We start from the raw sequence: 24,379 nt of genomic DNA on the forward strand, positions 1-24,379 counted from the left end.
ATAATTTAGAAGTTTAAGGAAGGGGTGGGGTTAAATTTTGAAAAATATCCATGAAAGTATACTGTATATATACAGTATTAGGAGTGTGATGATATTGCGATATTAAAACATAACGATATTTCTCGTTGAGGTGAAAACTGTCTTGCAATATCAGCATGGCTGAGTTTGTTTCTTTTACTGCATAATTCATACTCAGAAAGTAAAACTGAAGTGACAGTTATTACAAGATGATTAGTTTAGGGCTGTCACGATTCCTTGATACAATATGAGTGCTAGATAAAAAAAATAATAATAATAAAAAAAAAAATAAAAAATCATCAATTGCAATTTCCCTGTGTTAACTAACTGGCAAAATACTGAAAGTGGTGCATTCCGTTGACGAAAATCTATGAACTGCATTATTAGACTGTTTTCTAAGGGTGCACAATATATTAAAACCATAAATCATAATAAAGCATAGTGCTAGTGTGAAATCACAAATGCAGAGCAAGCATTTCCATCTTAAAGATGTTGCCAAATATTAAAGATTAAGAGGACATTTTGAATTGAATGTTTTTTGGCCAATACTAAAATACTAAAGGATTTGATCATGCTGTAAAGTGTAACAACAACAATCACCAGGCCGTTATAATACATAATGTAAGTTGATTGTTTATATTACATTATGCATTTTAATAGTGTTGTTCAATAAAACCATGATTACTTGCTTTTGATAGTTTATTTGAACCAATTATTAATGACTCGTTATTATATGTATTTTAAGTCATTTTAAAGGCTTTTGTTCATTTAGGTCTATTTTTACTAACACACTGTTTTGCATTTTGTGACTTTCAGCCAAATGAAATACTATTTATCCACTCATATTCCTCAATGAAGAATTCTTAAAAATAGTGTTTGTCAATATAGTAACTTTTGTTTCTTAATAGTGACACGGAGAACATGCTTAATTTGCATCAGGCTTCAGAGAAAAAAAATGTAGGCTAGGGCTTGATTTTGTTCAATGGTAATTGTTTGGATCGTTGGTAGGTTTGTTGTTGTTTGTTATTGCTATGATCTCATGTGAATGACATGTTGCTGGATGGGAGGGATTATTTTCCTGCCCTCGTGCCAGTGCAAAATGTCATCAGAGAAGATTAGGGAAGTTATTTTTGTCATTTGTGTGCACAGATAATTTGTTTAAAATGAACACTTAATATTCCATAAATAAATATGAATTTTGATTTCATGGTATAAAAAAAAAGATTTGTGGTTAACACATTATAATAAGTATAGTAATAAAGTATGTACAAACCATTAACAAACTATTAGTTTATAGTTTATTAATAGTTTATATATAGTAGTCTCTACATTGTTATATATTATTAGGTTATTTTCTGATGTCCTGTGACCTAGTCTAAAGTGAGAACTATTTACGGTAAATGAGTTGTTAACAAAAAAAAAAAAAAAAAACATGATTTGAATCTTTACATCAGCTAATTAAACACTAATAATTTTGTTTATTTACTAATTTACTATAATAAATGAAGAACTGAATATTGGTATAGAGACGGTTAATATAGTAACAATGTAGAGACTATATTAACTATGAATTAACTATAAACTAATAGTTTGCAAATGATTTGTAAGTACTTTATTATTGTACACCTATTATAAAGTATTACCGAATTTGGATTTCATGGTTACAAAAAAAAGATTAAGTACTCACTGTCTTCCTCCGTCTGAAAGGTCACTTCTCGGCTCTCTTTCTTGCCCTCTGGATTGGCCAGAGCTAGCCTCACATGAACGGCATGGAACGGTGGTAAATCCCGCAGTGTGAAGCGGGAGGTGTTCCCCTCCACTGACAGACACTCCCTCACCGTGGCGTTATTCCCGCCAGCTCCGCCCCCAGTAGCAGTGGAGTAGCGGTAGCACAGCGACAGGGAGTACGTATGACACCGCGTCAGGTTGTATCCCACCGGCTCCCACTGCAGGAGCAGCTGACGGGACTGAATCTCTGAAGCCGTCAAACCTTTGAGGGGACGCATGGGCTCTGGATGAGACAAAAGAGGAACTGAATTATGTACACAAGTATGTACATTTCACATTTTCACTTGAATTTGAGTTTGTTGTTACATGTTGCTAAGCTAATGACACGCTTACTCTAAAGCTATAAAACAAACATAACATATTATCTTTATTAACTACACCAAACAGAAAGGTTTTAAATGCCTTTCAGTATTGAATGAAAAATGTGTTTTCAATATATTCATAGTTTTTCCTGCCTTGTCCAACATCTTGGATTATTTATTTATTTTCACAGTGCATTGTGATATTGCCTTCTCCAAGAAGAACATTAGAAACAGTTCTGAAAATGGGTCAATGACATGGCGTGTCAATTCTGGTGTCCAAAGCATATTCATAATATAAAAACTGTATATATTTTTAAATGCACTTCATTAAGTGACTCAACTTCCCCCTCTTTAATTACTCATGTGAGAATTCATTGTAAATAATTATTTTTTAAGGAACTATTGAGCTCAAAAGTCCCAAAATGTCATTCCGGGTAACTGTCCCGGCTTAAAATCTGAATACAAAAATGTAAAAAATATAAATAAAAGTATTTAAAATCTACTTGGGCATAATTGTGTTGATATTTTCAAAGATACCTATAGTGATAATACTAAGCTTATTTACATTTTTATGACAGAAAGACTTTTGTCTCCAAATTGTGATTTATCTAATGTCATTCTTGGATAGCAGACATCAATGACCATTTTGAACTATAATGCATTTTGGTATGTCATGTGACATAATATTGTATCAAAAAGAAGACCCTGAAGGAGCACCAGAACATGTGCAAAGGTCAGTAAGCGTATCTTAAAATGTTGATATTTTGACCTTTTCGGTCACTGGTGCACTTTGTACTGTAGCAATATCATGTGTCCTTTTGGATAACACACATTTATAATGTTTTTATATTAAAAAACTATCTATTTAATCTAAAAGATTACCTTAAGTGATGATAGCTAAGTTGTAGTTTTCCATAGGTGGTTAAGTTAGTGCCTGATTATAAAGAAAAAATATTTGTTTTGTCATTCCTGGATAACAACATGTCATTATTGGATAGCACACACACACACACACACAAAAAACCCCTCTGTTAGCCAGGACATGTCATCCGTTATCCAGAATGACATATGCATACAATCTAGTTTTTAATTAACATTTGTAAACTTTTAGGCATAGTTAGTATAGTTATATTATTAACATTAATATTATTTACATAATTGTCTTTTTTTTGCCATATTTTTGCTGTCATTCATCTTGATTTCATATGATTCAATGAGTCACATGGGTCATTATCATTGAATTGAATTTTGTAATGTTAATGGTCAAATCATGAATACTGTAATCATATTTATTAATATATCAACATTTTATTAAAGCTTTAGTGTAGCTCAATTCTGTCCTTCCAGATGTCTAATAAAGAGAGGCAGAGACGGTTCAGAGCCAGGATAAATGCAGATGAAGAAGCTAGGGCTGAGAATTGTCGAAAAAAGAGAGCAAGGTATTATAGTGATGACTCAGTGGAATGATAATATGTCAGTAACAAGCAAACTTGAAATATTAATCTAAATAGGTTCACACTCATTTGCAATAAGCCTAAATATTTTAGCTGTATAATGTGTTGGACTATACCCTTGGCCATTGTTTATGAAGCATTATAATTTTACAGATTTGCTGTAAATTTTACAGATTTTTAAATCATTAAAAACTTGTCAGTGTCTCTTACTTTGTTTCAAGTTTGAGCGTTGGAAAGAAAATATGATACTGAGGATTGTTTTTATGGTAATCCTTAAAAATATTGCAGAATGTCCTTCCGCCTAACAGTATGTCATTCCAGCTAACAATAACACAATCAATTAATTTAACCTATATTTGTGCATTGCACTCAAAAGTAAAGGCAGCTGAACTTGAGCTTGCAGGAGTGGGATTTAAGCAAATCATATAATTGGAGAAGTCCTGGTTTTCAATATAAAGCATTTAGATTTACTTTTGTTTATTATGGGCTTGTTTGGTGTTTGGTTTTCAAGATCTGGCCACTCGAATCAGTAAAGGCTCATACCTCTTTTACCTCATACCCTGTGATTTTCACACAGAAGAGAGACACCTTTCTAATGTGCATTTAAATACGTCATTAAAAACTGGTTGTTCAGTTTGGTTCCGTACACAATGCATAGATTTTTTTTTAAACGCAGTTATAACTTAAGCTTTTTTGGGAGTCATTTGGTTGTGGACCAATGCGATTGTCAGTCCTGTAAGTTACTGGACTTTTTAGAGTTTAAAGCTCTAAAAGGTGAATGACAACCAGATTTAGCTGCAGTGTCTACATGGCCAAAAAGATCTGTAATTTGCAATTAGTTAATAAATATGTGACCCTGGACCACAAAACCAGTCGCATGGGTCACAATTTTGAAATTGAGATTTATACATCATTACGAAAGCTGAATAAATAAGCTTTTCATTGATGTAGGCTATGGTTTGTTAGGATACGACAATATTTGGCAGAGAAACAACTATTTGAACATCTGGAATCTGAGGGTGCCAAAAAATCGAAACATTGAGAAAATCACCTTTAAAGTTGTCCATTTATGTTCGTGATTGTGCTGCATTCACTCACAGAAATAAATGTTTTATATATTTACGGTAGGAAATTTACAAAATATCTTCATGGAACATGATCTTTACTTAATAGCCTAATGATTTTTGGCATAAAAGAAAAATCAATAATTTTGACCCATACAATGTATTGTTGGCTACTGCCACAAATATACCTGTGCTTTTTATGACTGATTTTGTGATCCAGGGTCACATATAGAGAATTTCCATTTCATGGAGACCATAGATGTAAATAATAAAAGTAATGTCTGTTATCTCAATTAAGTTGACAAAAGTTTAGAACAAATTTGCAGCTTTAAGTATAGCATATACTTGTATGATAAGAAAAATCTCTGAATTAGATTGCATGGGTCTTTATGCAATCATAAAATAATTGAGCAGAACAATTCATGAACTGACAGATGGACGGAACCAGAGAGAAAGAACAGTTGACTCTATAACAAGTATGAAACTTAAAGTTAAAAAGCGGTCAGAGAGAGCAATAAAGTATGTTTAATAGGTAATTCAAACATTTATCATTACACATAAATTCTCTCTCTCTCTCTCTCTCTCTCTCTCTCTCTCTCTCTCTCTCTCTCTCTCTCTCTCTCTCTCTCTCTCTCTCTCTCTCTCTCTCTCTCTCTCTTTCATTAGAGCTGCTATGAGCTAATTACATATGTCATATGTGAAGGCAGGGGTCCTTGTCTCTATTTCATGTCACTTTAATTCCCTCTCACTAAGTCTGACATGTATTTCTACCCCAGAGAGAGACAGACAGGAGACAAGCCCAGTGAGTCCTGTGTGTGTGTGTGTGTGTGTGTGTGAGAGAGAGTCTGTAAATACGACACAGCACATGGCATTGCAGGATAAGTAGCTCTGCAACAAATGAGCAATGAATAATTAACACACTAATTATACTTTAAAACTAAAATCACCTCCGAAATATGAAAAGAAAGTCCTGTCAAGAAAAAAGAAAAGAAAAAGAAAAGAAAAAAATTCTGAAATTATATTTCCCTTAAAGAAAACCTTTGAGATTATCTGGTAACACTTTACTGAAGTATTTATGTATAATGCATTATAAAATATGTATAATGTAGCCTACTTTATAATGCATTATCTTTTTAAATAAATGTAACCAGTGTTAAAATTCTTGAAGATTACTTGTTACATTCTTACAAATTGCTGGTTTGTCATGTGTTTTAATTCATTATACTTAATAAGTATCATAATGTATTATAACTGTTAATTATTCATGAGATCATATAATGCAGTTTAAGGTGCATTACAAGGAATAGGCCTAATGATAATATACAATCTTTTATAATGCATTATATAAAGGCAACCAAACGACCGACCGATCAATCAGTGTTTATGAAGATTTTTATCTTGCAAACCTATGCTAATTTAGGGGGAATTGTTATGAAAATAATGTTGAATGCAAAAACTCTTACAAATTAGGCTTCCTTGTCCTCATGCTAAATTTTATTTTATACATTGTTTATTTCTTTTGTTTTTTGGGGGGTGAAATTAGACCCTGATGTTTTCGTGAGACATTTTGTGTTTACACTCAGAGCTGAGACAGTCAATGCCCAGTCAACCCTGCTGTGAATGCCCGCAGACCACCATACAGACCCCCACCTCTGCCCTCCCTCAGAGTCCTCAAGACAAATCAACCTGATTACACTAATTAATGAGACACATCTACTAAAACTCCCACAGGCCTGATGAGGAATGGCCTAACAGCTGGATATGACACACACACATACACCAAACAAAGTCACATCCTCTGAGAACTGAAGTTTGACCTTGATATAAATTGAATCTGTTTCACTCAAAGGGCCGAGAGAGATACAGTTACAGAAAAGTACAAGGGAAAAGCCCCCCTCCCAAAAGAGACAGGTCTGTTTCTCGATTTATTCCTGTGCAGGAAGCTATAGGAAGGAAGCTAGTTTAGGGAAGCAAGTTAGTTAGAGTAAGACTCGGCCAGTTGTCGACTGAAGATGCAAGAGCTAGAGTATAAAGGTATTGGGTGTCGATTAGTAGACGCCCCAGTTTAAGGAATTGGGTGTTGATTTGGAGACGCCCCAGATAAAGGTGTTGGTGTCGATTTGGAGACGCATCAGGTAATAAGATCAACTGGGTGTCGATTTGGAGATGCCCCAGATAGTTAGGTTTAGGGAAAAATCTACCAAGACAGAGGTGAGTTAAAAAAGGTTTCTATAAACAAAATTGTTCTTTAATGAAAACAAACTCAGGTAATCCACATCGACGAAGAGGAAGTAACAGTGTGTGTAACAGACACACAAAAAACAACCGACCAACACAGAGTGAAGGTGAGGAACTTAAATACACAGTGATAATGAGGAGATGACGAATAGGTGTGATGATCTGATGAGTGTCCATGACAACCGATGAGTGGCGGAAAAATCAAACAACGGAACACATGATGAATGAAATGAATGAAAACAAACTGAAAGTCCATGAAAATGAAACTAAAGGTGAATAAGTCTAGATAACTGTGACAATCTCAATGTTAGAATGATGTCTATTTTTTATTTTATTTAGCATATTTCATATTTAATATATTTAACCCTTTTCGTCTAGACTGGTCCCTGGGGCGTATGATCACACCGGTGTGATTGGAACGGTCAGTGCATCACGTGATCAACTGCTAAATTCAAAAGTGCTGGAGCTGAGCACAGACATAATAGAGAGTAGACGCCGCATTGGCTGCTGGGTGCAAGAATTGCGGCCACCATCTTGGACAGGTCATATTCCTGGATGCATAGCAGCAGAAGAAACAAGATGCCAGAGCACTGTGCAGTATATTCCTGCTCAAATCGGCAGACCATCGCAAACAGGGCTCGGGGGATTACTTTTCATAAGTAAGATTTAACATTACCTTACTATTGGTTGTATTTTGTGAATAGAATATTACCAGAGAGTTGAGAAGGAGCAAGGATCTTTGATATTACTGTACTGAAATCGTAGCCAGCTAGCTAGGCTAAGGCTGCGTCCGAAATCAAATACTTCCCTACTATATAGTATGCGAAAAACAGTACGCGAGCAGAGTAGTATGTCCGAAATCATAGAATTCGAAAAACAGTAGGCGAGAAGTACCCGGATGACCTACTACATCCGGCGAGATTCTGAAGTGCGCATACGATGGACACTTTACTATCCCATGATGCCACGGGAGAGGAGTTGTCGTCGTTATATTTGAAAATGGCGGAAAACGGAGACGCGGCTGTTTTCAAGTGTAAGTACTTTACAAAACACTTTTTGTTTATTTGTGCTTAAATTGTATTCGTTTAACATCATTTAAGTAAACGATTGACTTGTTAAAAGTTTAAATAATGTAAATCGAGGGTACAAGTTTGTGAATTGGCTGCAAAATGACAATTTTATTTTATTTATTAAGTTGGCTTGAGAGAGCCAACTTACTGATATTGTACTTAAACTTATTATTACGTTGGCTTGGGAAAGCCAACTTTCTGATATTGTATTTAAACTTATTAAGTTGGCTTGAGAGAGCCAACATATTGAAATCCTATTTAAACTTATTATTAAGTTGGCTTGAGAGAGCCAACATATTGAAATCCTATTTAAACTTATTATTAATGGTGCTTGCCAAAGGCAAGGCATCATTAGTGTTCTCTTGCATACTTATTATTCTTCTTCTTATTATTAGTGGTTCTTGCTGAAATTCAATACTTTAAGTATTGAATACTTAAGATGTAAAAGCCTCTAAGTGCCATCTGAAATTTTCTTCTAGTTTGATTATTTTTATCAAGCTTGTATGTTTATGTTCAGTTATTTCACTTTAATGGCAATGAAAAGGACCTATTAATTGTCATTAAAGTGAAATTACTGAACCTAAATAATACAAGCTTGATAAAAATGCTCATTTTAGAAGAATGTTTTTCTTTTACGTCTGAAGTCTTCATATATACTCATGTATATGAATGTGTGTGTGTGTATTGTATCTGACCTCAGTGTGTTACCCTACTGTTCACTGTGTGTGTATATACACACACACACACACACACATATATATATATATATATATATATATATAAACACACACACACACACATATATTCATATATATATATATACATATATATATATATATATATATATATATATATATATATACACACACACACACACACTGTGATATTGCATGAATGAATCAACAGAGATAAACACACGCATACTATTGATTCATTCATGTTTATTCATTGATGGTAATATCACAAGCAAATTAATTATTTTTTCCTTACCAAAAATCAACATCTGTCATTGTTCACATGTTTGTGTGTGTGTGTGAGTGTGTGCGAGCAACTGACCGACGACTCTGAATTGTGAGCACGAACGGCGTAAAAATGCAGACGAAAGCGGAGAGAAGAACTAAAAACATTGCTCTAAGTTGGTGCACTGGAACGGGTTTCGCGCTGATGTGACCGCGCATGTTACGTGACAATACCAACATGGCGCATGTAGTATGTCCGGACTCCATTCATACTAACTGTATTCATACTATATAGAACGTACTTTTTTAACGGTCGCGAAGTACGTTCTAATTTAAACGTAGTACCTACTCACATAGTACGCGATTTCGGACGCAGCCTATGTTTACTGCACCGGCCGGTGTTCACCTGGCTATGAACTGAGACTTGATAAGTCATATTCCATAACACTGACTTAGATTACAACTGACCCAAGAATGCTATTGTAGAAATAAAACAAATATTACTGGTATAACATTGGCCAGCGAATTTTACACAAGTGACACAGACTGTATTATCAGTGTTGGGCAGTCGCTACTTGTAGCCTCGCTAGTAGGCTAACTTAGTATTTTGGTGGTAGCTCCACTATTTCCTGAATCAAGTAACTTTTCAGTAGCTTAACTCCTTTATTTATCAAGTAGCTTGGCCACACAAGCTACACTTTTCTTGTCATGTGAAATTAGCGCAACTTAAAGTAGCTTCCTATGTAGTGAACTAGCCTACTGCTGTGTTTGTACTACTTAGCTTGCTACAATTGTCTGGGTGGTAGCTTTTGTGTAGTGAAGCTTTATTCATGGCTGAGTAAATGATGGCTTAGCTCACTACAATTTCCTAGCTTGCCCAACACTGTGTGTTATTCACATGTAATTCACTCTAACAAAAGTAAGATACCTCTCATGTCTCATACCCACCCCACTTACTTAAAATAAAGGCAACAGAACATCTGACTGTAGAATGGTATGCAAACAATTAACAATTTCAGCAACATTGGTTCGTCTTCAACAGCTATGCATCAAAATAAGAGTTTTGTTGAAAAAAGGTTCTAAGAAATGTGAAGGTAGAAAATAAGCTTCACATCCTTTGTGAAATGTTTTTGTGTAGACTCTCCAAAATCTTCTGTTTTCATTTTGATGGTTTCCCAAGGAAAAAGATGTGAGGAAGAAGTGGGAAGTGGCTTTGAGGAGAGAAGGATTCACTGATTCAAGTGTTTCATCAGTGCTTTGCTGTCAACATTTTAAGCAGGGCGAAATGCAGAAGAACATGGAAGTACAGTGTGTGTGTGTGTGTGTGTGTGTGTGTGTGTGTGTGTGTGTGTGTGTGTGACAGAGAGACAAATATAAAAAAGCTTCAAGTAGACTAATATAATATAATATAATAATATATTGTTTCTTCAACTTATTAAAATATCTGACTTTACTGCCACAATCTGTTTCTGCTTCTCTATCATATTTATAGTGTGTGATTTGCAAAATACCTATCATAGCCTACATCATTCACATATCATAGGGTGACCAAACGTCAACGGTTTCAGGGGACAGTCCCCGTTTTTGGTTGCCTGTCCCTAGCTAATTACAAAAAAAAAAAAAAAAAAAACTCTGTCCCCGTTTTGTTTTTGAAGACACAACATTAACATAATACTTTCCATTATAATTAGACGACACATTTTATTCATATCAGATAGGCTACACATTGTGAGTTTACTCTGTTCTTCTCGCAGTTCACCAGCCACTTACTTTCATGTATTTCGGGAGAAGTGGATGAAATGACATTTAAATCCAACAGATCCGATTCTCTGAACTGTGGCACAAACTAAAATGGCGGCACCCATCGCACACATAGATATCATATAAAGGCTAGATGTCTTAAGGCGGAGTCACTTCCGGCATCACCGGCTGCCATCTTACCACAGGGCTCTGTGAATTAAGGTGAGTGAGCAGCACGCACACAAATACTCTTATCTCGGTGAAATCTTGACGGATTTACAAACGGTTTGGTTTCTTACAAACGTCATTACCGTGGCTATAATTCTTTCATATGGAAGTCCATTTGTATAATTATTCACATGTTTCATAGCTACATCTCTGACGTTTATAACAAACCAAACCGTTTGAAAATCGGTAGAAAATTGAGCAAGTTATGGTTATTTAAAAGTACATGCACCATGTTACCAGTGAGCGAGCACCCTGTGGTAAGATGGCCGCCGTGTGCGGACGTCGACCTCCATTGGCCAGCAGCGCGGACGAGACATCTAGCCCTTTATATGATATCTATGATCGCACATACAGCTGAACTAACGCGATCGTTATAAAGGTGTTACACAAAACAAAACATATCCACTTGCACATATTTGACAATCGGATATTTCATGCTATAATACATTTGTGAATATTTTGAATAAAAAAGGAAAATTTACATAAAAGTAAATCATCATTCATTCAGCTCTGTTGTGGTGTGTCACGTGACAAGCAATGAAGCGTCACCATGGAAACAATAAAGTGACGGGCTCTAAATAATGGTCGCCTTGAAAAACTCACACTGGGGGGTCAGCCAGAATATTTTAAACTTACGTGTAATCAAAATTTGTTATTCAGTTATTCAAAATGCCTAATATTTCATATATTTAAATAAATTTAAATAAGTAAAATAATTACTGATAATATAATATAACATAATATAATTATATTTTCAGCATTACTCAATATGTTATAATAAGTTTTTGTGCATATTAGCAACATACATAAATGAAAATAACTTCTTGAGTAGAGGGAAAATATACCATATTACTGTATAATGCAATGAAAATATTCAAAGTTATAAATATCAAATTAGTGTAATAATCAAGTAATAAGCCAGTACAAAAACAAGCACAGCAGTAACGGACTCTGCAACATACAATCATCAACAGTGGGTAGGCCTACCAAAAATAAAGATATCTGCCACATTAGCAACTTGTATGCAGTGTGAAGTTTAGGGACTGTGTTCTTCTGCCGCTACTGACATACAAGATAAATAGAGTCTCAGAGCACCTTTGACAGTGATACATTACAAAGTCCAAAAGCGAGGTTGTAACACAAGTACATTTATACTACAGTTGGGTCCAGTTAACCTAAAAAAAAAAAAAAAACCTCAGAGGCTCAGAGAATAAAACCAATATGTGATTATACAGTACAATACTATACTTGACTCTATTTGGATCAACTTATTTCAACTTGAAATAAATTAAATCAAAGTTTTCAATTTTTGTGGCTTTACTAAATTTGTGTTATCGTTGAACACATCTGCTGGAGTACATGTAAAAGTAGCGTTACTATGACATTTCATAATCTCAAAGGGGAAAATGATTGAATCTATGTAAATTAATTTATAAAGCTAATTTTATTTCTCATGAGACATAAAAATCATTGTAGTCTAAATAGGTGGCAAACCAACCCGATCTCATGGCTAATTCGTAGGAATTCATATGACCTCACTCATACGAATTTGTACGATTTTTGTTAAAACCGTACAGTATTTTACAATTTGCCCAATTTGTATGAATTCATACAAATAACCTACCACTGAACCTACCCATCACTGGGGTTTAGACAAATCGTACAAATTCGTACGAATTAGCCACCTCGTACTCACTCGCACAAATTCGTATGCATTGGTCATGAGATAGTGTTGGGTAAACATTACTTATGAGAACAAATCAAATATATTTTAATACTTTTAAAATGAATTAAAGCGAGAAGAAAAGAGTAGCTAACAAGAAAGATGCCATTTTATATAATAATGATTAATTTTTGTATAAAGGAACAACTGAGCAGTGCATCTTAACTATGTAGATGCATTCAGTAAGGGATAATGTACCTCCAGCCGGTGGTTCTGTCAAAATAACCCCCGACAGGATGATGAGGACCCCGACACGAAGCGGAGGGGTTTTGATCAGCCTTAACCCTTTAAGGTACTACTCAACCGTTTGGTAGACCACACTTTAAGTCACTATATTTAATTAAAAAATGCATCAAGCTTAACTCAACCTGAATGAGCCATCTCTATTGTTTGGTGTAGTTGTGCAATGCAAAAAAAAATCCACTAGATGGCGCTGTGTCTGTGAGCAGCATGCCTTTTCATTGTTCCTTCAAACAGCACGTGACACAGCAAAAATTTACTCATCCTTTGATGACGCATATAGGCGGGACTTTTAAAGGTAAAACTATTTCGTTGACATATTATCGTTTCAGAGGACTTGTTAAACAGAATTATGTAACTTAATTAAACAAAAATAAGTCTTATAAGGGTCAAATAATTTTTTCAAAACATGCTCTACCAAACGGTTGAGATGTCATTTTATGGTAGAGAAGCTAGCTAATGTTGGTAAAATTAGCTAATGTTGGTAAAATGAGCTATTTGCAATGAACAAAAGGGTTAGTGTTGGTAAAATGATACATTTAATATTATTCAATTACATATTTGATGAGAAATATTTGATCAATATAGTATCTCTAGATAGTATCTCGTGGGCTCAAGATAGTAACTCGTGGCCTCAAGATACTATCTTGTGGCCTCAAGATAGTAACTCGTGGCCTAAAGATAGTAACTCGTGGCCTCAAGATAGTAACTCGTGGCCTCAAGATAGTATCTCGTGGCCTCAAGATAGTAACTCGTGACCTCAAGATAGTAACTCGTGGCCTCAAGATTGTAACTCGTGACCTCAAGATAGTAACTCGTGGCCTCAAGATTGTATCTCGTGGCCTCAAGATAGTAACTCGTGGCCTCAATATAGTAACTCGTGGCCTCAAGATAATAACTCGTGGCCTCAAGATAGTAACTCGTGGCCTCAAGATAGTAACTCGTGGCCTCAAGATAGTAACATGTGGCCTCAAGATAGTAACCCGTGGCTTCAGGATAGTAACCCGTGGCCTCAAGATAGTATCTCGTGGGCTCAAGATAGTAACTCGTGGGCTCAAGATAGTAACTCGTGGGCTCAAGATAGTAACTCGTGGCCTCAAGATAGTAACATGTGGCCTCAAGATAGTAACCCGTGGCCTCAGGATAGTAACCCGTGGCCTCAAGATAGTAACCCGTGGTCTCAAGATAGTAACTCGTGGCCTCAAGATAGTAACATGTGGCCTCAAGATAGTAACCCGTGGCCTCAGGATAGTAACCCGTGGCCTCAAGATAGTAACCCGTGGTCTCAAGATAGTAACTCGTGGCCTCAAGATAGTAACTCGTGGCCTCAAGATAGTAACTCGTGGCCTCAAGATAGTAACTCGTGGCCTCAAGATAGTAACTGGTGGCCTCAAGATAGTAACTCGTGGCCTCAAGATAGTAACTCGTGGCCTCAAGATAGTAACTTGTGGCCTCAAGATAACTCGTGGCCTCAAGATAGTATCTCGTGGCCTCAAGATAGTAACTCGTGGCCTCAAGATAGTAACATGTGGCCTCAAGATAGTAACCCGTGGCCTCAGGATAGTAACCCGTGGCCTCAAGATAGTAACCCGTGGCCTCAAGATAGTAACTCGTGGCCTCAAGATAGTAACTCGTGGCCTCAAGATAGTAGCTCGTGGCCTCAAGATAGTAGCTCGTGGCCTCAAGATAGTAGCTCGTGGCCTCAAGATAGTAACTCGTGGCCTCAAGATAGTAACTCGTGGCCTCAAGATAGTAACTCGTGGCCTCAAGATAGTAACTCGTGGCCTCAAGATAGTAACTCGTGGCCTCAAGATACTATCTCGTGGCCTCAAGATAGCAACTCGTGGCCTCAAGATAGTAACCTGTGGCCTCAAGATACTATCTCGTGGCCTCAAGATAGTAACTTGTGGCCTCAAGATAGTAACTCGTGGCCCCAAGATAGTAACTCGTGGCCTCAAGATAGTATCTCGTGGGCGTGGCCTCAAGATAGTATCTCGTGGGTGTGGCCTCAAGATAGTAACTCGTGGCCTCAAGATACTATCATGAGTTGCTATCTTGAGGCCACGAGATAGTTATAATTTTTTTTTTGACAAAGTGGGACTTGGGGGGCCCCGTACTAATCAAATCTTGGGTGAAGTTTTGCACCAACACACACACACACACACACACACACACACACACACACACACACACACACACACACACACACACACACACACACACTTGATGTGTTTGGAGCCATCAATAGCAGCCATCAGATTTTTTATTGGTCAAGAAACTGCACTTAATATGACTTGTTCTGAATGTTGTTCTTTTACTATGAAGAGACATCTCAACCGTTTGGTAGAGCACTGTATCTAAAATACTGTAGAGTCTAATTTAAAAAAAATATTGATTGTTGTTATTGTTATCATAATTGAATAAAAAATGCAAAGAAATAATTTTTCCTTTGCTTCTTCATGGTGCGTACCTTAAAGGGTTAAGGGGGTTATTTTGAGAGAACCACCAGCTGGATGTACATTATCCCACTTATTGCACTTTTGCCACATAAGTAAATAATTAGACACATAATAGTGATCTGAGTTGATATTGTATTATGTCTTTAAACATAAACTTTTGAGAGTTTTGATATTTTATTAGCTCACCAAACGCAAAACTTCCACGAAGAAAAAACTTTCCTAGCAGGCGTATAGCACTGCTGACTTCAGTGACCCAGATGAGCCCGCGTTATCTGCTTTGAGCGGTTATTATCTTGGAAAAACATACCACTGGATTGCGCTATTGACCAATCAGAATCAAGCATTCCACAGAGCTGTGTAATCAAAATATAGAATGTATAGTTCTGGTCCAGATGCTGATTGGTCAATACCGGTTGTGTTTAAATATACAACAACAATAAATTGATAAAGTTTCAAATAAAATGTCAACGAATATTTGTGTACAAAAATGCATTTAATGCAGTAAACATGAATCCATCAGCTGTCTGAGATATAAACCCTGAACAAGCATACTCTCAATGGCTCCATTTACCTGCACACTTGGTTCTGCTGACCAGCGGGGGTCCTGGCGGGCCGGTTCCACCCTCTCCAGGCCGGGTGAGAAGAACGCTGATGCGATACTCTGTATCAGGTTCCAGATGCCAGACTTTATACGTTAGTGAATTGACTCCGTGTGTTTCAGACCATGGCGAATGACTGGCCCTGTACACAATCTCTCTGCGGATCACCGGCCCGTCGCCCACTATAGAGTTAGTGTTGAGTTGGATGATCAGATATGTGGGGCCAGAGCGCAGCAGCTGGGGTGGAGCTATCGGAGTGGGCGGGACTACAAAAGAGTACAGGAGAAGAAAGAAAAAAGGTTTGAAACAGAATTCATTTGGACAGGAATCACCCTTTATTTAGCCTCCGTCTGTTTTAAATTGTGATATATTCTGAACAAATAAATAAATAAATAAATAACCCACAATTACATCAGATTGAAATGATAATGGATCTTGTTTAAAACAAACTTCAGGTGTTTGTTTCTAATCTTCTTCAGAAGGATCTGAAGAACTACTGGTTCTCCACACAGAAAGAACCAACACAAGGTTTGACTTTAGCACATTTAACTCTTATGGCTTTCTAGTGTTTAGGATTTATAGTATCTATCCAACTTATGTTACATTACTGTGACTAGATGAGCCAAGTTTCTGAACATACTTGTTGCAGTTTAGTTTTAATAAAAGCTATTTTTTTTACTATGGAGCAAGTTTTGTTGAACTTAGAAGAATCGCAAGATATAAAATAAATTTGATATTTTCTAAATCTAAATCTTAAAGTGGATTGTTTGCAGTCAGAATCCTATTAAAATGATGAGTTTGTAATAATAATAATAATAATAATAATAAATCAAGTGTAAAGGCGAACATAAAAAAATATAAAAGTATCGTTTACGGACAAAATTTTGAATTAATAACCTGTTTAAATGTTTTTAAAAAAACTGCGACGTGTTGTTATATTATAGTTTCAACAGAATATTAGTAATACAGATTTATTTCAATGTCAAATAAGATAATTGTTTATTGTATATTGTTATTATAAGCCTTGTTGAGTTGTCTTACATACTGAGATAATAAAGTACCTAACCTGCATAAATGCATCATTGTTGGCAATTTTTGTATCCCTTAAAACTCATCTAAGCCATAAAATAGCTTGTATGTAACTCTATACCCTTGCTTCATTATTTAAAAACAAAACAAATGCATATATATGTCACAGTGTCTGGTTGTGTTCCCCGTGTATCCACTAGATGTCCTCCTTTTCCCCACGGTGTCATGCACATGAACTTCATCCCCCACAATTCCTGTCTGTGTTTTACACCCAGGTGTTGGTAATTGTAATCACCAGCTGTCTCTCGTTTTCCCCTCGTTTTGCATGTATTTAATGCCCTGTTTGTCTTGTGTTCCTTGTGGATCAATGTTGTATGTCACGCCGCTCCAGTTCTCGTGTTTTCCTTGCCTGTTTGTTGTTTTGATATTGCCTGTCTGGATTTTCGACCCCTGCCTGTGTTTGGACCTTGATTTTTGGATTGCCCTGAAAATAAAGCCTCACCACACTGCATTTGGATCCTGTGCCCTTTTCTCTCTGTGCGGTCGTGACAGATTGATCCACCAAAATGAAGGGATCCAGCAGTTCGGTGGTTGAGGCTCCTTCCACCATCACTCAGAAGGAGAGGAGGAGAAGGTTTCAGGAATTGATGGGCTTACGCCAACGGGGTCAAGCTGTAAGTGAATTTTCTAAAACCTTCTTCAGAATGGCACAAGACCTAGGCCACAATGACGCCTCCCTTAAGCATATCCTTAATGGTTGTTTGGACGATCCATTGCCCCAATGGGAAATGAAGGGGCTGGAAATTTTGGATTTTGTGAGGTTCACGATGTATCTCCACCATCGAAGCCAGCGGGATACAACCGCCTCCCCTGCATCATCGCTGCCCAGTTCAGAGAAAGCTGCATCGCTGCCCAGTTCAGAGAGAGCTTCATCGCTGCCCAGCTCAAAGAAAGCTTCATCGCTGCCCAGTTCAGAGAAAGCTGCACTGCTGCCCAGCTCAAGAAAAGCTTCATCGCTGCCTAGCTCAGAGAAAGCTTCATCGCTGCCCAGTTCAGAGAAAGCTTCATCGCTGCCCAGCTCAAGGAAGGCTTCATCGCTGCTCAGTTCAAAGAAAGCTGCATCGCCGCTGCCCAGCCCGGAGAGTGCATCACCGCTGCCCAGCCCGGAGAGTGCATCGCCGCTACCCAGCCCAGAGAGTGCATCGCCGCTGCCCAGCACAGAGTGCGCATCCCCGCTGCCCAGCACAGACACCGCTCAAACCCCAGAGCCCAGCTCAGAGCCGGCACCTCACCGCCGTAAGCGACGGAGGAGAAGGAAGACCCCCAATTCCCCCAATGCCCTGGAAGTCGCTGTTGCAGAGAGGGAGGAAGCTGTCCCTGAGGCCGCTGCTGTTGTGGAGGAGGAAGCTGTCTCTGAAGCAACTGCGGCTGTGGAGGAGGAAGCTGTCTCTGAAGCCACGGCGGCTGTGGAGAGGGAAGCTGTCTCGGAGGTCTTTGCTGCTACCGCGGTGAGGAGGGCCGCCCCGGAGGCCGTCCATGGGCTGCTAGCCCTGCCGGCCCCGCCCACGCTGCTAGTCCTGCCGGATCCAGAGTCGGAGCCAGAGACCTGCCCAGCTGATCCAGAGTCGGAGCCAGAGACCTGCCCAGCTGATCCAGAGTCGGAGCCAGAGACCTGCCCAGCTGATCCAGAGTCGGAGCCAGAGACCTGCCCAGCTGATCCAGAGTCGGAGCCAGAGACCTGCCCAGCTGATCCAGAGTCGGAGCCAGAGACCTGCCCAGCTGATCCAGAGTCGGAGCCAGAGACCTGCCCAGCTGATCCAGAGTCGGAGCCAGAGACCTGCCCAGCTGATCCAGAGTCGGAGCCAGAGACCTGCCCAGCTGATCCAGAGTCGGAGCCAGAGACCTGCCCAGCTGATCCAGAGTCGGAGCCAGAGACCTGCCCAGCTGATCCAGAGTCGGAGCCAGAGACCTGCCCAGCTGATCCAGAGTCGGAGCCAGAGACCTGCCCAGCTGATCCAGAGTCGGAGCCAGAGACCTGCCCAGCTGATCCAGAGTCGGAGCCAGAGACCTGCCCAGCTGATCCAGAGTCGGAGCCAGAGACCTGCCCAGCTGATCCAGAGTCGGAGCCAGAGACCTGCCCAGCTGATCCAGAGTCGGAGCCAGAGACCTGCCCAGCTGATCCAGAGTCGGAGCCAGAGACCTGCCCAGCTGATCCAGAGTCGGAGCCAGAGACCTGCCCAGCTGTTCCTGAGCCGGAGCCAGTGTCTGTATCTGTTCCAGTTCCTGAGCCTGTGTCTGTTTCTGTGTCTGTTCCTGGGCCGGTGGTGTTTGTTCCTGAACCGGTGGTGTCTGTTCCAGTGCCTGAGCCGGTGGTGCCAGTTCCAGTGCCCGAGCCAGTTCCAGTGCCCGAGCCGGTGGTGCCAGTTCCTGAGCCGGAGCCGGAGGCGTCTGTTCCTGAGCCCTCAGTGACCGCGACACTGGCCATTATGGCCACAGCCATGTGGTGTGTGTGGGCTATGCACACACTTGGACCGGTGGTGTCTGTTCCTGTGCCGGTGGTGTCTGTTCCTGAACCGGTGGTGCCAGTTCCCGAGCCGGTGGGGCCAGTTCCAGTGCCCGAGCCGGTGGTGCCAGTTCCAGTGCCCGAGCCGGTGGTGCCAGTTCCAGTGCCCGAGCCGGTGGTGCCAGTTCCAGTGCCCGAGCCGGTGAGTTCTGTTCCTGAACCGGTGGTGCCAGTTCCCGAGCCGGTGGTGCCAGTTCCAGTGCCCGAGCCGGTGGTGTCTGTTCCAGTGCCTGAGCCGGTGGTGCCAGTTCCAGTGCCCAAGCCAGTTCCAGTGCCCGAGCCGGTGGTGCCAGTTCCAGTGCCCGAGCCGGTGGTGCCAGTTCCAGTGCCCGAGCCGGTGGTGACAGTTCCAGTGCCCGAGCCGGTGGTGCCAGTTCCAGTGCCCGAGCCGGTGATGTCTGTTCCTGAGCCGGTGCCTGTTCCCTGGCCGCCCGAGGGAGAGTCTCTGCCCTGGCCGCCCGAGGGAGAGTCTCCGCCCTGGCCGCCCGAAGAAGAGTCTCCGCCCTGGCCGCCTGAGGGAAGGTCTCCGCCCTGGCCGCCCGAGGGAAGGTCTCCGCCCTGGCCGCCCGAGGGAAGGTCTCCGCCCTGGCCGCCCGAGGGAAGGTCTCCACCCTGGCCGCCCGAGGGAAAGTCTCCGCCCTGGCCGCCCGAGGGTTCTTCACCGCCGTGGCCGCCCGAGGGGTCTTCACCGTCCTGGCCGCCTGAGGAAGAGTCTGCGCCATGGCCAGATGAACTTTTCGCATCGCCCCGGCCACCCGATGGTCCGTTTCCCTTGCCCCGACCGCCTGATGAACTATTTGTTTTCCTCTGTTTCCCCGTTCTACTGTCTATGTTTCTCTGGTCCTCATGGAGTCTGTTGCCCCTTGTGTCTGTTTCCCCGCATGGACCTGGCCCCCCATCCCTCCCCCTGGTCCTCCACCGGGCCACCTCCCTCCTGAGCTTTTGTTTTGTTTCTTGTCCTGTCTTGTAGTGTCTGGGAGCCACTCCGTTGAAGGGGGGTAATGTCACAGTGTCTGGTTGTGTTCCCCGTGTATCCACTAGATGTCCTCCTTTTCCCCACGGTGTCATGCACATGAACTTCATCCCCCACAATTCCTGTCTGTGTTTTACACCCAGGTGTTGGTAATTGTAATCACCAGCTGTCTCTCGTTTTCCCCTCGTTGTGCATGTATTTAATGCCCTGTTTGTCTTGTGTTCCTTGTGGATCAATGTTGTATGTCACGCCGCTCCAGTTCTCGTGTTTTCCTTGCCTGTTTGTTGTTTTGATATTGCCTGTCTGGATTTTCGACCCCTGCCTGTGTTTGGACCTTGATTTTTGGATTGCCCTGAAAATAAAGCCTCACCACACTGCATTCGGATCCTGTGCCCTTTTCTCTCTGTGCGGTCGTGACAATATATAGCAAATAGAAAAGCTCAGTGGAAGGTAAGACAGAAGCAGGTTTTATGTATTAAAAGCGTATTTCTAATTCAATTTTTTTTTTTTTTTTTTTTTTTACTGATATCTGAGAGTGTCACTGTCACATTCAAATGAATTAAACTTGTATCCTGATTGCTTAGTCTTTCTAATCTCTCAATTTAAATGAATCATCATCTCTGTATGAGATACTATCAGTAACAAACTGTGAAACCTTGACTTTCATATAAAGCAAATTAGAATCAACATGTTAATGGGAGCACAGATGCAGATAAACATGCCTGAACACAGAGTTCCATTACCAGACGGGTTTCTGGCCAATGGTCTGTTACTGTATATATAGCACCATACAAGGTATAACCGGAGGAACAACTTGGCTTGGCAAATCTGGAAAAAGTATAAAAATGATGCCAAATTTTGTGTTCAATATAAAGCTGATCCTATATACTTGTCACGTGTCAGTGAACTTTCAGTTAGTGTTTTGACTGATTCCTGTTTGTTCTTTTCCCGCCACTCCTTCGTTTCTATGGTTACTCTCGTTATCAGTTCAGTTGTATCACCTGTGTTTAGTTAATGTGTCATCTGTGTTTGTATTTAAGTTCCGTCTGTTTAGTCAGTCTTTGTCCGATCTCCGTTACATTAAGTGTGTGGTACTACCTGTTCTGCTGTCCTGTTTTAGTACATTAAACATTTGTTTGTGGAAAATATATCCTTGTCTCCATCTGCCTTCCTGCAACCACCCGTGACAATACTCTACACACACGGCAAGTGTGTTAGGCAAGTCAAAATTTGAGTGTTCATATTGTAAGTAAAGCGTCATGCCAGTATGTCTTTTGATAGACAGGAAATTGCCTGAATGGAGCAGTGCAGCAATTTGGCCTGTTGCTCTTTTAGTCGTGTGTGTGTGATAAAATATTAAACTGTGACGTAAATACAGCACACTTCAGCAGCTAATAACGGAAGTTAACTAATAAAGCATAGCCAACTTGAAGTACACAGTTCCCCACCCAATCAAAACACAACAACAGTGATTACTCCTTTTGTTTAGTGGATTTTCAGTGACATTACCTCAGTTCCAGAATAAACGTGAGTCATTCACGCTTTCAATCATGCCACCATCACGAGAGGCACTTGTAGGAAGCGGAATCATTACTAGGGCCATAAAGAGGCAGCATGGGGTAATTTGCATGACTGATTGCACCAGAAATTCTGTTATTTTGGGGTGAGATATGTCTCTGATTGGTGGTTATGACCGTAATCAGTCTGCCGGTACTCTCGAGTGCTCTAGTCAAAGAGGTTACAACTTACTCAGGCTTTTGCCGAAGAGATCTCTAGGTGGGGACGTGATGTTACAGTAAATCAGAGAGACACACTTAGGTGTTGTGTTTGATTGGAAGTTCAGAGGGATCAGAAGACTCCAGAACGTTCTGTTCTTTAAGAAGATCACCTGGCGAGAGCTAAGAATAATGGCTGACTGCTAGCATGATAAAATGGGTGGTATCTGTAATCTTGTAATTATTGGCATTGGCCAAAAGCTTTTCTGTTGTATAACGTCTGGAATTTATTGTTCATTATTCTAGTAGAGAACCTTCTACTCGGGCATCTGACATTGATGAAATATTTTATTTGAAACAACATTTTAAAGGGTTAGTACACCTAAAAATGTAAATGTGATTAAATCAAACTATATGGTATCACATAGTCAGATCCATAGTCTCAAATATACTTTATAATTGCACACCTTAGAACATCCATCAATCAGAATAAAGCATTCAACAGCTCCATGGTATAGACATATGTAACAAATTTTAAGTTATTTAAAGACACACTAGGACATTGAAGGATTTTTTTTTCATACCTCTGACGATTAGTTCTGCAAAGTTTGACACTGCAGCTCCATATGTTGACTGAGTGAGGCATCGGTAGAGGTCCTGCTCTCCACGTTGGGCTCCGCCCACCTGAAACCATGCAACCAATCGACGCTCTCCTACTGATGACGTCACTGAGTACGGTGACATCAAAACACCGTTACGCCTCTGAAAGAGAGAGAGGTACTTGATGCAGAATTTATCATCTATGTGATCTCACAGTCTTATCAATCTTAATCTATATTTACACATACAAAAATTAATATTACATAAAAATGGATATGCAAAACATTATGATCAGTGAGATAAAAGTCATAACCAAATTTACAGCAGCTGTCTGCAATTGTTTGGACCACTCTTTTCTGGACCAAAGCAACATAGTTTAATTATGACACAAAACAATGAACACAAGCATTTCCACCAGCTGCATGACAACAACACTGAAAGATTTTCCCCTTTAATATTCATGATTAATAACTCCTTAATAACTCCACAAATCTCTTGCATTGGTAGTATGGGAAGTGGAACTCAATCCTGCAAATGCTTGGAAAATTCAAGATTTATCAAGTCAAGTAGGAAATATTGTAATTACAAGTTCCAAGCACATGAATGTCAGAGCAAATTGATATATAATGAATGTTATGTAATAAAAGTAAAGCATTTATTAAAATTTAGCAGTCTAAAGTATTTATTAAAATTAGTTCATTTTAATTTCAACAAAGTAATACATTATTAAAATCAAAAATTTAATCTGAATTATTTAATGGACCTTAACAAATGGAAATTAACAATGAACAGTTTAATAAATATTAAATGATCAGATTTTTTAAATATTGTAACATGTATTGCTCATTGTTTGTTAATGTTAGTTAATACAGAAACTAACGTTAACTAATAGGAGCTTATTGTAAATTATTACCGAAAGTCTCTTTTTATATGATTTTTCTTTCTTTTTTTTACAGTGTATGTATTTTAATGATTTTAAAGGAGTGATGCACAGACTTTGGTACAGCAATCATCATTATTAGTATTTCTTAAAGTATGTTCATGGTTTTAATGAGTTGTCTATCCATGATTTAGTTTTTTTCTTTCCTGGGGCCCGTTCTTCGTACGTTGCTTAAAACATCCAAGATCAAATTACACATCCAAGATAATATCATCGTGCTAATCATGATCTGGCTAATTAAGTTCTTCGAACACACTTGCTGGATATGATTAGTATCGCTGGATTGAGTTATCTGAGATAATTGCGCGTTCATGCACTGGTTTAAAAGGGGATATGTATCGATAGTAGAAACATTGATCAGCAATACTGCTATTGGCTGCTCAGTGTGGCCAAAGAGCGGGCTCAGTTTTTCTCTTCAGCAGAGCAAGAACTAATAGTCGAAGTTTATTCGGAATTTGTATGTTTAATCAAAACGCCAGGGAACACCTCAAAGTCTGCAAAAGCCAGGAGAGAGGGCTGGCAAAAAGTAGCAGACAATTTAAATCCATTAGAAGTGGCCATGTTAGATGTTTTTATCACACAATATTCAAAATAAGTACAAAAATATTCTACATAATGGTATTTTTTAGTTATATTATAGTCTCTTTTATAAAAGGCACTGTTAAATAAATGGTTGT

At 39.5% G+C, this 24,379-nt stretch overlaps 1 protein-coding gene across 1 annotated transcript in view; it reads right to left on the reverse strand.

The window, feature by feature from the left end:
- Positions 1-24,379, reverse strand: part of ptprua (protein tyrosine phosphatase receptor type Ua) — a 446,907-nt gene that overhangs the window by 149,121 nt on the left and 273,407 nt on the right. Inside the window, exons 6-8 of the mRNA XM_081375841.1 lie at positions 22,747-22,924; positions 15,855-16,148; positions 1,706-2,029 (exon numbers count right to left, since the gene is read on the reverse strand). Coding sequence (XP_081231967.1) covers positions 1,706-2,029; positions 15,855-16,148; positions 22,747-22,924 — 796 coding nt within the window. The remainder of the gene's footprint in view (positions 1-1,705; positions 2,030-15,854; positions 16,149-22,746; positions 22,925-24,379) is intronic.

The sequence above is a fragment of the Scardinius erythrophthalmus genome (genome assembly GCF_964197995.2).
Source record: "Scardinius erythrophthalmus genome assembly, chromosome: 10".
NCBI classification, from domain to species: Eukaryota; Metazoa; Chordata; class Actinopteri; order Cypriniformes; family Leuciscidae; genus Scardinius; species Scardinius erythrophthalmus.